Genomic DNA, 12,842 nt, shown 5'->3' on the forward strand with positions numbered 1-12,842 from the left:
CCTTATATTCTCCCCAAGTGGCCAGCCCCTCCTTCCATGATCTATAAACTCTCCTCTTCCAGTTGAATTATCCAAGGTATAATTCAGTTTTACACTGGTGAACGCAACCATCTTTGCATCTTTTTATCTTCAGCTGTGAACAAGGATCACAAATTCTAGCAACATTTTCTGTCACAACAGATCTGTAGACAGGACTGTCACTAATCATACAAACTACTACTACTTTTTTATAGGGTATCTATGAACCAGGGATAGTAAATGTAATATAGGTTGGTGCAAAAGTAATTGCGGTTTTGGAGTGTGAATTTGAAATAATTGTAACTAGGCTCAAACACATCTTTATTAATCAAAATAGGAACCACTACAATCAACACATTTTTGTCAATGAGAAATAAGTTTCCTTATTCCTGTAGCAAAAAAATTCATGTTTCGGAATTTGACGAACTCTTGAAAAGCGTTTTCTGCATTTTCTCTGCAAAAAGTTGTTTAAGTGCTTGAAGAAGTGGTAGTCACTTGGCAAGAGGTCAGCTGAATATGGCGGATGGGGAAAAGCTCTGTAGCCCAATTTGTTTGACTTTTGGAGCATTGGTTGTGCGACGTGCAGCTGGGTGCTGTCGTGGAGAAGAATTTGGCCCTTTCTGCTGACCAATGCCACCTGCAGGTGTTGCAGTTTTTGGTGCATCTCATTGATTTCCTGAGCAGACTCCTCAGATGAAATGGTTTCACCGGGATTTGGAGAGCTGTAGTGGATCAGACCAGCAGCAGACTACCAAACACTGACCATGACCTTTTTCTGGTGCAAGTTTGGCTTTGGGAAGTGCTTTGGAGGTTCTCAGTCCAGAGACTGAGCTGGTCATTGCTGGTTGTCACATAAAATCCACTTTTTGTCGCATGTCACAATCCGATCGAGAAATGGTTCATTGTTGTTGTGTAGAATAAGAGAAGACGACAATTCAAAATGATGATTTTTTTGATTTTTGGTTGGCTCATGAGGCATGCACTCATTGAACTTTTTCACCTTTCCAATTTGCTTTAATTGCTGAATGACCATAGAATGGTCGATATGGAGTTCTTCAGCAACTTCCCGTGTAGTTTTAAGATTGCTCTCCATTGGTCGTTGGCAACTTCTGCTGGCCGGCCACTACGCTCCTTATCTTCAAGGCTCTCGTCTCCTTTGCAAAACTTCTTGACCCACCACTGCACTCCATGTTCGTTAGCAGTTCCTGGGTCAAATGTGTTGTTGATGTTGTGAGTTGTCTCCACCGCTTTACGACCCATTTTAAAACATGAATAAGAAAATCACTCAAATTTGCTTTTTGTCTAACATCTTTCCCATAGTCTAACATAAATATAAAATAAACAGCAAGAGGTGAATAGCAAAAAACCATAAAGCGAGAAAAACGCATTAAAATTATGTATATCATAACCACATTTATTTAAGAATGTATTCCAATATCAAACAGCAAATTTCAACAATGCAAAAACTGCAATTCCTTTTGCACCAACCTAACAGTATAATTCCTTTGTGCCAGCCTCTGCATTATTACATACAGTGGATGTGCAACTGGCACACCACCAGAATAACTAGCTACATCTCTTGGAGTATCTTCTTTTGGACCGATTCCTGTACACACCTCCAACTACAAGCACCATTTTAACTAAGGCCTTTTTCCTCACCCCTAAAAACTTCTCTGGGACTGTTTTTTAGACCAGGCAGAAACAAACCACACCAGCCCCGTTTTTACTCACAGGTATTCAAAAAATACAGCAAGATCCTCCAGGAACTGGAAGCAAATATGCTCCTTAAGTTAAATGAATGGGACGGAAACACTAGAGAAATGCCTTGCCCAAGTGATCGAGACATCAACTTGAGATAAACTATGTATTGTTGCCTGAATCCTCAAAAATCACCTCCTCCTATGGAGAAAAGTCCCTCCACAGATCTGAGACGGGACAAAACAAGTCATGCCAGATGACATGTTCAAAAAAATTTGCAGATAAATTGTAGCCCGAGTTTTTAAACTCACGAGACTAAAGAATAACAGACATAAACAGACAGCATCTTTTTCTTGGGTATTTTCATAATTTACATACACATATTTAAGAACAAAACCAACACAAAACTTCACTTTACCTCTAACCAGCATTGTTGCAAAGCATTTCATGTGTTATTAGATGCTTTATGAGTTCAACGCATCTTATAAGACAAGCATGGTATACACCAGTACCCACAGTATTAGATGGCATCTTTCCAGTTTCCAGCAAACTACACATATCCACCCTGTCCAATAGCACAAAAATATCTAAAAAGTGGCTAGAATTAAAATTCATATATTAATGTTGCTGTTTACAGCCTACATAAGGGTACATCTAACTCAGTGTCACTCTCTTATGAGAGCCTGTTAAACCTGTACAAACTGCACGAACACACCTGGTGGGTAACAGATGTATTTCACCATACACCTTCAGCTGATTTTTGGGCAAATAATGTGTATGCATACTTGCCAGGTGTCACCTACAATTCAAATGCTCTGACTGCAGTAACAAAGCAACAGGAATATCTAATTATACTTTGGAAAGAAAGGAACAGCAAACCTACTATACTTAAAACTAGAAAGATGTTCCAAATACACTCTTAACAGCTAAGATGCAGATTTTAAACCCAAACATTAAATACAGGTGTGAGGAAAAGGATTACTTGTCTTACATAATCTAGGATTCTTTGAAATATGTTTTCTGTAAATACAGTCCAACAGAGATATGTCCCTCTTAACTGGTCTGGGTGCTTTTAGTCAGCAATGTCCACTACAGGCTATTGCATCCATGAGAGAGGACACAAGGTGGTACCACTGTGACCATCCCAGTTCCTTCACCAACACAGAATCCATGATTTACTGGAATCTGCGGTTTCACAGGAGAACAGACCACAGACTACATATACATAATGCCTCAGAGAACTACAACTAGTTTAAAGTAAGTTTACTTATTTGGCACTTCCTTCACATACACAGAAACAGAAATAAATAAAGGTATTTTACTGTCAGCAACCAATAGGACGCCTAGGACGCCACCTTAACAGATAGTCTTTGAATAGAAGTCAGGTGAGCCGCTCATGCTCAAGCCAACTGTCACTCTTGATATTATGCCAAAAAAAACCTATTTCAGAGCTCAGCTTAACACAGACTGAGACTGTGCAGTGATATGCTCTAACCTTTTGCATTAACCTCAGAAGAATTAGTGGGATGCTCTGTATAGCTTATGCCAACTCAGATAGCAGTAGAATGTCTTAAAAATACTGACAGAAGGAGAGATGGAAGACAGGGAGAGGCACAAGATATATTGACAGACTGAGATTCTGGAAGACAACAAACTACTCTCTGTTGAAGACCGAAGCTGCTTAGGTGACTTTGAAGTCACAGACCAGAAGTATTCAGTATGCTTACTTAAATATGTGCAGGAGGCCAGCTGCCCTAGAAACTCAGGACAAATTCTTACAGATGCTTTAGGATGGATCTGAATGTGGACACACACCTTGAGAAATTCTCCTGGGACATCCTGAAAATCCATTGCTGCAGGAGAATCCAAAAGCATCCTTGATTTCCATCCTTTGGTATTTTATTTCCTTTATAGGCTAATGAACCTCTCTACCATCCCATGGTTCTGCAAAAAATCAGGTCAGCAGGAGAGCACCTGAAGAGCAGCACAAAGGAATTCCAGCCACTCCAGCCAGTAAGTCAGCTTCATCTGGGGGCCAACTGAAATGTCTCTATGCAAACTCACACAGGACGGGGAATAACCAAGAGGAGTTAGAGACGTGTGCATGCCTGCAGGGATATGATCTCATTGGCATCTTGGAGATGTGGTGGGATGACCAGAGTGTTGGAATGGAAGGATAAAGGCTCTTTAGGAAGGACAGGCAAGGGAAACAAGGAGGATGTGTCTCCCTCTATGTCAATGACCGGCTGGAGTGCATGATGCTCCCTGCCTGGGGATGGATGAGGATCTGAGAGTTTATGGGTCAGGATTAAAGAGAGGGCAGGGACAAGTGACATTACAGTGGTGGTCTTCCACCCAACCAGGAAAACCAAGTGGATGAGGCCTTCTATAAACAGACAGGAGCAGCCTCTCATTCACAACCCCTGATCCTCATGGGAAACTTCAACCACCTCGGTATCTGTTGGAGGGACAACACAGCAGGGCATAAGCAATCCAGGAGGTTCCTGGAATTCCTTGATGATAACTTCATTCTCAATGAGGAGGAGTTGGTGAGGAATGTGAAGCTCAAGAGCAGCTCAGGCTGCAGCAAATATGAAATGGTGGAGTTCAAGATCCTTAGGGCAGCAAGGAGGGTACCCAGCAAGCTCATTACCCTGGACTTCAGGAGAGCAGACTTTGGCCCCTTCAGGGATCTGCTTTTAGAGTACCATAGGATAAAGCCCTGGAGGAAAGAGGGGCCCAAGAAAGCTGGTTAATATTCCAGGATCATCTCCTCCAACCTCAGTAGCAATGCATGCCAACAAAGAGGAAGTCAGGCAAAAACACCACGAGGCCTGCAAGGATGTACAAGGTGCTCCTGGACAAAGTCAAACACAAAAGGGAAGCCTACAGAGGGTGGAAGCAAGGCCAATTAATCTGTGAGGAATACAGAGAAACTGTCTGAGCAGCCAGGGATCAGGTTAGGAAAGCTAAAGCTCTGATAGAATTAAATCTGGCCAGGGACATCAAGAGCAAAAAGAAAAGTTTCTATAGGTACACTCATGACAAAAGGAAGACTAAGGAAAATGTGGGCCCTGGTTACCCAGGATATGTAGAAGACGGAGGTACTCAATGACTTTTTTTGCTCCAAGCGCTTTAGCCACATCACCCAAGTTGCAGAAGGCAAAGGCAGGGATTGGGAGAATAAAGAACCATCCACTGTAGAAGATCAGGTTGAGACCATCTAAGGAACCTGAGGGTGCACAAGCCCATTGGACTTGATGAGATGCACCTCTGAGCCCTGAGGGAACAGACAGATGAAGTTGCTAAGCCACTATTCATCAGATTTGAGACGTTATGGCAGTCCAGTGAAGTTCCCACCAACTGGAAAAGGGAAAACATAAAGCCCACTTTTTGAAAGGGAAAAAAGCAACGAACTACAGTCCAGTCAGTCTGACTTCTGTGCCCAGCAAGATAATGTAGCAGATTCTCCTGGAAACTATGCTAAGGCACACAGAACATAAGGGGGTGATGGGTGACATCCAACATGGCTTCACCATTTGTCATGCCTGACAAATCTGGTGGCCTTCTATGATGAGGTTACAGCACTGGTAGATAAGGGAAGTGCAAGTGACAGCATCTACCTGGACTTGTGCAAAGCATTGACACTGCCCTGCATGACATCCTTGTCTCTAAATCGGAGAGACATGGATTTGACAGATGGACCACTTAGTCAATAAGGAACTGGCTGGATGATTGCACTCAGAGTTGCAGTCAAAGGCTTCATGTCCATGTGGAGACCAGTAACAAGAGGCATTCCTCAGGCATCCGTATTGGGACTGGTGCTGTTTAACATCTTTGTCACCGACACGGACAGTGGGACTGAGTGCACCCTCACCAGGTTTGTCGATGACACCAAGCTGTGTGGTGTGGTTGACACACTGGAGGGAAGGGATGTTATTCAGAGGGACGCTGACAGGCTTGATAGGTTAAGTGCATGGTCCTGCACATGGTCCAGGGCAATTCCAAGCACAAACACAGGCTGGGCAGAGAATGGAATGGACTGAAAGCAGCCCTGAGGAGAAAGGCTTGGGGGTTTTGGTTGATGAGCTCAACATGATCCGGCAATGTGTGCTTGCAGCCCAGAAAGCCAACTGTATCCTGGGCTGCATCAAAAGAAGTGTGACCAGCAGATCAAGGGAGGTAATTCTCCCCTTCTACTCCACTCTCATGAGACTCCACCAAGAGTTTCGCATTCAGCTCTGGGGTCCCCAATATAAGAAAGACACGGACCTGTTGAAACGAGTCCAGAGGAAAGCTAAGATGGGCTGGAGAGGGCTGGAGCATCTCTCCCGCGAAGACAGGTTGAGAGAGCTGGGGCTGTTCAGCCTGGAGAAGAGAAGGCTCCAGGGAGACCTTAGAGGAGCCTTCCGGTGCCTAAAGGAGACCTACAAGAAAGCTGGAAACAGACTTTTTACAAAGGCATACAGGGATAGGACAAGGGCTAATGGCTTTAAACTGAAAGAGGTTAGATTTAGATTAAAGGAAGAAATTCTTCACCATGAGGGTGGAGAGGCACTGGAAGTGTTCAAGGCCAGATTGGATTGGGCTTTGAGCAACCTGGTCTAGTGGAAGGTGCCCCGGCTCATGGCAGTGGAGATGGAACTTGAAGATCTTTGAGGTCCCTTTTAATTCAAACCATTCTATGATTCTATGATTCCATGAAATTACAGAGAATAATTTGAAAAAGTGATTGCTTGAAATCTCTGAGTTGTAGCGAAAACAGCTAACTACATTAAGAATTATTTGCTCCACTTACTTTGAAATTTGAAGAGCCATCTTCAGAAAATACTTTTAAACTTTTTTTTTAAATGAGAATGAGAATATACCATATGTTAAATAAGAATGTGATATGCTAAGTATAAAACCCAGTCATGATTCACAATAAGTGGGCAGTGGGCACCACTCAGACAAGTGCAGCCAGCACAAACAGATTAGACCCAAAGAAAAAAAAAAGTAAACGTAACCACATGGAGTTCTGGCATACCTACACTACAAATATATGGGAAGTCACTTAAAAACGGAAGTCTACATGATCTCACTTTCTCTTATTCTCATTCTGATTCATTTGTTGTTTTTTACACCTTCTCAGGATTCTATTCTGACCATTTTTTTACATCTTTGGGTCCTGTAACTGAGATAAAGTCAGAGTTTTTCATCATCTCCACACTTACGTTAAAATAAACTCCACTGTGCCCGATGTTACTTCTAACCATGCATCATAACCACAAAACAGGTTAAATATAAAACCTCACTGGAGAAAAGGAAGCAATGGGAGAAACACCCCCTGCGCTGCATGTTCTTAATTTGCCAGAGCATGCCAGTTCACCTACCTGCCATTTCCTCCTCCTCCAACCACTGTACTCTCCCTGGGCACACGCACTCATTTCATTCAGACGACGGCAAGCTGCACAGGGGATTTACAAATCTAACACCGATCCCAGGAGAACTGAGGTAAAGCCCTAAAAGTGACAGTACTGAAAACTAAACATTCGGTTGGTTTTCCGCACCTGCTTACACTTGAGAAAGACAGGAAATTCACTTGTTCTGCTCACTTCCCTCTTTTTCTTTTTTTTTTTTTTTTTTTTACCGTTGGGGTTATTTGCATAAAAAAATTGAAGTCATGGCAGGGTGGGTTTTTTTTTGTGATGGATGCTTATCCCTGACCTGAAACTGCAATTGTCTGCACTGGGGCATAAACTATGGCCATCTTTAACTTTGCAATTCCAGACAAAGAACACAATTTTCTTTGCACTAAGTCTTCCGATTTTACTTCTTTTGTCAGATTATACCTGTTCTCCTCCTGAAGACAAAGATTCCCAAACAGTATTTACTAGTAGTTATTTCTCTCCAAATTCCATCAAGGGACCCTAAGAATTCTAACTCTTATTTTATCATGTATGAGAGACTGACGTTGTCTGATGTCTGACTATGCTCACCTCTCTTCTGCAGTGTTTTTAGAGTAAACATTCTTTTTTTCTTCAAGCTACAGTAGAGCTTTCTACTGGACTATTCTCAAAAATTGGGAAAGTAGATTATTCCTCCCAATAAATGAAGTTAAAGCCTTATGCTATCCATAACCTTCCTTTTATTCAGGACTAGGTAGGTTCATAGGAAACAGAAGAAGGTGGCTGAAGCTGTGAAATGTCAAATGAAGCAGCTGCCTCTGGACATTTTCAGTTTATATGAGTTTCAGAAGCAGTTGACAAAAATTAGAGAAGAAAAATCTGTTTAGAGTTACTATGAACACAGGCAGTGATTTTTGTTCAGGAATCCACTGCACCACAACTTGCTGGAGGCTGGGGATGTATTCCAGGGAAGCATCACTACATGCTTGCCCTCTTACCCTCATTTCTTAGGAACTCACTGGGCTAATTAGATGTTTGGTCTCACCCAGTACCACCATTCCCACATTCTTACTGTTTCACGCACTTGAATCCCCATCTGCAGAAGACCATACCTGTCACTCAGGTTATCAACTGGTGAGCCCAGTCTATCAGGCAGCCTCCTTCGTTCTGGTGTGCCAACGCAATACCGGTCATTACCAACAGTAATCCGCAAACTCTGTTCCAGTGAAGACTCAAAGCGGAGACTCGGTGAACGTCTCTGTAAATTGAAGAAAGAGTGCAAGCCCATCAATCACGGAACTTTAAACTCAGCTACAGAAAGGCAAGTGACTCTGTTCTGTTTACCATGTGAGACTTGCGGTGGACAACTTAATTAAAAAAAATCAAACTAGAAGAACAATTATTCCAAATATTTAAATTGTCTTCAGTTACTAAAGAAAGGGAAGGGGATTGACTGCATTTTCTTTCTTATCTCAACTGCCAAAACTACACTCTATATTTACATTATCTAGAAGGGAAATTTCCAACTCAAAAATAAATTTCATAAAGCAACATTTTGAAAGGTGGAAAAAGAGAGAGAAGCTTAATAAGTCCCAGATTTGCTGCTGTCTTCCTTTCTTTACAGAGGACAAGCAGCTAAAGAAACACCTTCTATAACAGAATTCCCACTGTTGTTATTACTGGTAGAGCTAAATCAGAGCTAAATAAAGTCACCTTTGAAAAGACTACAGCAGAGAAGGCCTGAGCTAACTGCCTCTGCACAGACCTTCCTTTGGACACACACTCAATAAAGGAAATGTCATTAGTGTAAGTTATGCTTAACTAGTTATGCCTCACATCATTCTAGAATATGGCACTAGAATACAGGAACGATCAAAGTAAGAGGAGTTCCATAAGAAACAGATGAAACTACCTGAAGACAGAGATATCTGATTTACTTTTTTAAACCAACATAGTTTAGATTCTGCCTAACAGGAAGCAATGAACCAGCTTCAGTTCTGCCAAACCAGTCATGTACTGCATACTGCCTTCACTGCTGAAATCTGCAGTAGTGAGCAGCAGGTGCACTATGTTGACTGCATGCACCCTGAGAAGATGCAGCAGATTCAGCTCAGTCCTCCAACAGACCACAAGAACAGTATGTAATCTCCAACAAGAAAGCAAAAGAATTCTCTCGCAAATTTGCCTGAACAAAATCTAATTGCAAAACAAACTTGCACTGGAATTCATGATGCACATAACCTTGTCCTAAGGTCAAATATTAGTGATTTCTGTTTTGCTCCATTAATCTGAATACTGGCATTTATCAGAACACATTTTAATTACTTCTAAGACCAACTGTGCTGAACAGCACAATACAGTCCTGCAACAGCCTGGCTGACATTCAACATATACAAGGCACATGTGCCTCATACAAACACACTCTGAAGGCTCACATGTGCCCAGTGTAACACTGACTTTTGAGGGCTCCCTCAAAAAGTAATTGTTTTGAAGGGCATCTTCTTGTCATCAAGACTGTTGGCAAGTTGGGCACATACGTGACAATCATCTCCAGGAGCTGGAGACAGAGAAGTGATGGTTACATCTCAGAACAAACTTCTGGGCAAAGGAAAGAAATAATCTACATTTAGAAAGTTTGGGATGTTAGAATTGCCTATGACTAACACACAGATTGGCTAGAGACACAGTACATAATTGATCTTCATTTATTTTCTTTTTTTTTTTTCAGTTTGAGCAATTCCAGTTTTAACAGCTTTTTCATCTGGAGCACAGAACACCACCACTAGTCATTCCTATCTATGCACTGCACTGCATATTCCTCCCTTCCTGTTCTGGCGCCTAAACTGCAGGTATCACTGCCATATTAATGCACAGGTTGCACAGAAGCTTTTCTTCTTTATCTGTTGACTCAACATACTCCAGTCGTCTAATTTCAGCCAATTTTCTTACAAGGACGCAAGGAAGCTGAGAGAAACTATAAAAAGCACAAGCACGCAGGTCAGCAGGGACAAATAAAAGCAGCAAGTGTCAGCCTCGCAAGAACAAATAAAGTCTGCCAAAATTTCTCACTTTACAGCCCTGGCCTTCCTCTACTCCATTACATTTTTCAATACTTATCCCAAACCTTTGCTGTCAATACATGCTCTTCCAATTCCTGCTGTTTTCCCCAGCTACTAAGAAACTAATACTTACAATGTCCAATACACAGCTCCGCTAGCAGTCAGCATCCCAGTTATGCATCTAAAAAATGAGCAACAATACAAATAACCTGGGAAAGCACGCACTCCATCTCACAAACAAACACCAAACCAAACAAACAACAAAACCACAAACAAACACAAAACCCCACACAAACACTCACAGCTCCCAGAATCAAGAAAAGGTAGTAAGAAACCTCTAAGGCTATTCCTTCCATAACTCCAATTCATATGAAGGGTAGAGACAATAACTTAGAGCTTGTACTCAAAACTTTTCTCCATTTCAAACACATGTGCCTATCCAATCAGTGTTTTCATTCCACATCCTACATCTTCCATCCTTATACATAAACTCTCCTCTTCCAAGTCCTCCTTCCTTCTTGCAGCTTACATTCCCCGTCCTGAGTCTTCTGTCTAATTCATCTCCTTTCAGTCACAGCTCCAAAATGCCACTAATAACACATTTGTGTAAGTCCCCACATTTCCACACTTTATATCCTCAAACTGCTGGAGAGGAGATCTTAAGATCAAACAAATCTGAAAACTTCATTAAAACTTCACCCAATCATGCTGATCCTACATATCTGCTGTTTGCTTTGTTTTGATCACACTTAGTTCCACTGTTTGGAAAACACCAGCATAATCCCACCTTTTATATTTTTCTAATTTATGCTAATTTTTTAAACAGTACTTTTAAAAGTAAAATCAACCTGTATATGCATTGTATGCTTTATAACATTACTTTTAAAGGAGAACTAGTGTTGGTCAAACACTTTTTCATGGATAAAAACTTCCATGGAAAAAGTGTGCACAATATACACTCCAAGACTTACTTATAATGGCCTTCAGCATATGCAAGAGACAGCACAACACAGGTTAAAGAGCTATACATCATTGTCTCAAGATCCCTCTTATTGTAAGAGCTACTTCCTAGAGAACGCTTTTCCTTAAATGCAGTAATATTCTCGTAAATAAACAAACAACCTATTTGGCTCAACAGTTCAGCACTAGCTAACTTGCTAAAGCCTAATTTATTTAATAATTTTTCAGTCCTCTGAAATTAGAATAGGCAAGAAAAACATCAAGAATCTGCAACAATTTGCTGAGAGGACTCCTGTAACTTGAGCCAGAAGGGTGCAAAATAATACTGGAAGAACAGCGTTTGTCAAGAATAAAGTTTGTGTAAAGCGGGGGGGTTTTGGTGGTGTCCGCCCCTCCCTTCAGGAGGAGTGGGAGGCTTCCAGTCAAAAACTCCTAGTTCAAATTTCTCCAAGTCTGAACCACCAACACATTCGGCACTGGAAGTTTTGTTACAGTTTTGACATTAATCAAATTTAAAATTATCTCCTTTTAAAAAATTACTGATTTTCAATCTGGTTCTTACTAGCAATGCAATTTACAGGGCTACTCCACAGACAACTTACAGACTGAGAGAACAGTGAAGTATAGCCTAAAAACAAATGGCCAGAAGCAAACCTGTCACCCTGGCTTGGCTTAACTGTCAAATACAACATCATCTTCCCATATCTTCAGGACACCTCACCTTTAAATAACAAACAGCAACAACAGTTGAAATTTTACCTCCACTACAATCACCTGTGATCTCTTCTATAGCTACAACTCCAACAAAATCGAATAACAACCTGTATTGCCATGAGAAAGGGCAATCCTCATTCTCTCTTGGGGTCCCATCATGCAATAAATCACAGCAGACAACATATTTTTGTTGGATTGACTTTCAGTCACATCGTGTCCTCAAACCCTGCAACTTCACAAATGCAAGTGTGAGCACAAGGGCAGAACATACTGCAGAGTGAGAGGAAAAAGTGAGTGTACCATTCTTTTTAATTGTACACATGCTGGATTGAGTGACCATGGAACCATAGCTTAAAATATCCCCGTATGAAAATCTCTTCTTTCAGCACAATACAATTGCACAATGAACCTATTACATACCACAGGTAATTGTTATCAGACAAGACAACCACTGCACCAAGGATTAACAAGAGAAACCCTAGGTGAGCGAATGTTGCTCAAAAAAAAGTACAGCTATACACTTTGATTTAGTACGAAGGTGTCTCCATCCAAGACGATATCCCTCCAGATGCCAAACCAGAGTTTCATGTGCCCAAATGAGATTCTGCCAAGCCTGAGTGAGAAGACTGGAACACCTTGTGCATAGCTCCAACTACGAAGGAGCACCTATCAAATAATACCTCTCAAAGATATAAATCTGTAACAGTCTCTTTTGTATGCCCATGACAGCAGGAAGAACTCAGACAAAGTACTCATCCAATACTCTATGAAAAAAAGTTCCCATGAATTAAACGATATTTGTACAATAACACAAATCGGTGTTAAATGGAGGAAAACGACTAGCTACATCCTTTGCCGTACCAACAGATAGCATCGTGTTTGAGCCTTATCTAAAATGGCTCTAGCTGATAAGAAAGAAATAAAAATGTAACGGAAACTTAAGAAAAAAAATTACTTGAATGGAAATCGATGGGTTTATTTCCATTTACCCAAGGGGCTGGGGGTA

At 41.3% G+C, this 12,842-nt stretch overlaps 1 protein-coding gene across 3 annotated transcripts in view; it reads right to left on the bottom strand.

The window, feature by feature from the left end:
* The window catches only part of ZNF318 (zinc finger protein 318), a 33,131-nt gene that overhangs the window by 19,435 nt on the left and 854 nt on the right, over window positions 1-12,842 (bottom strand). For 2 of the 3 annotated variants that reach the window (XR_010471530.1, XM_065058005.1), the window contains exon 2: window positions 8,216-8,361. Coding sequence is in view for 1 of the 3 variants with exons in the window: in XM_065058005.1 (XP_064914077.1) it covers window positions 8,216-8,361 (146 nt within the window). In the remaining 2 variants the exon portion in view is untranslated. Of the gene's footprint in view, window positions 1-7,088; window positions 7,212-8,215; window positions 8,362-12,842 lie in introns of those variants that run through there. The other variant, XM_065058006.1, reaches the window with a different exon arrangement.

Source organism: Columba livia, chromosome 3 (assembly GCF_036013475.1).
Source record: "Columba livia isolate bColLiv1 breed racing homer chromosome 3, bColLiv1.pat.W.v2, whole genome shotgun sequence".
Taxonomy (NCBI): domain Eukaryota; kingdom Metazoa; phylum Chordata; class Aves; order Columbiformes; family Columbidae; genus Columba; species Columba livia.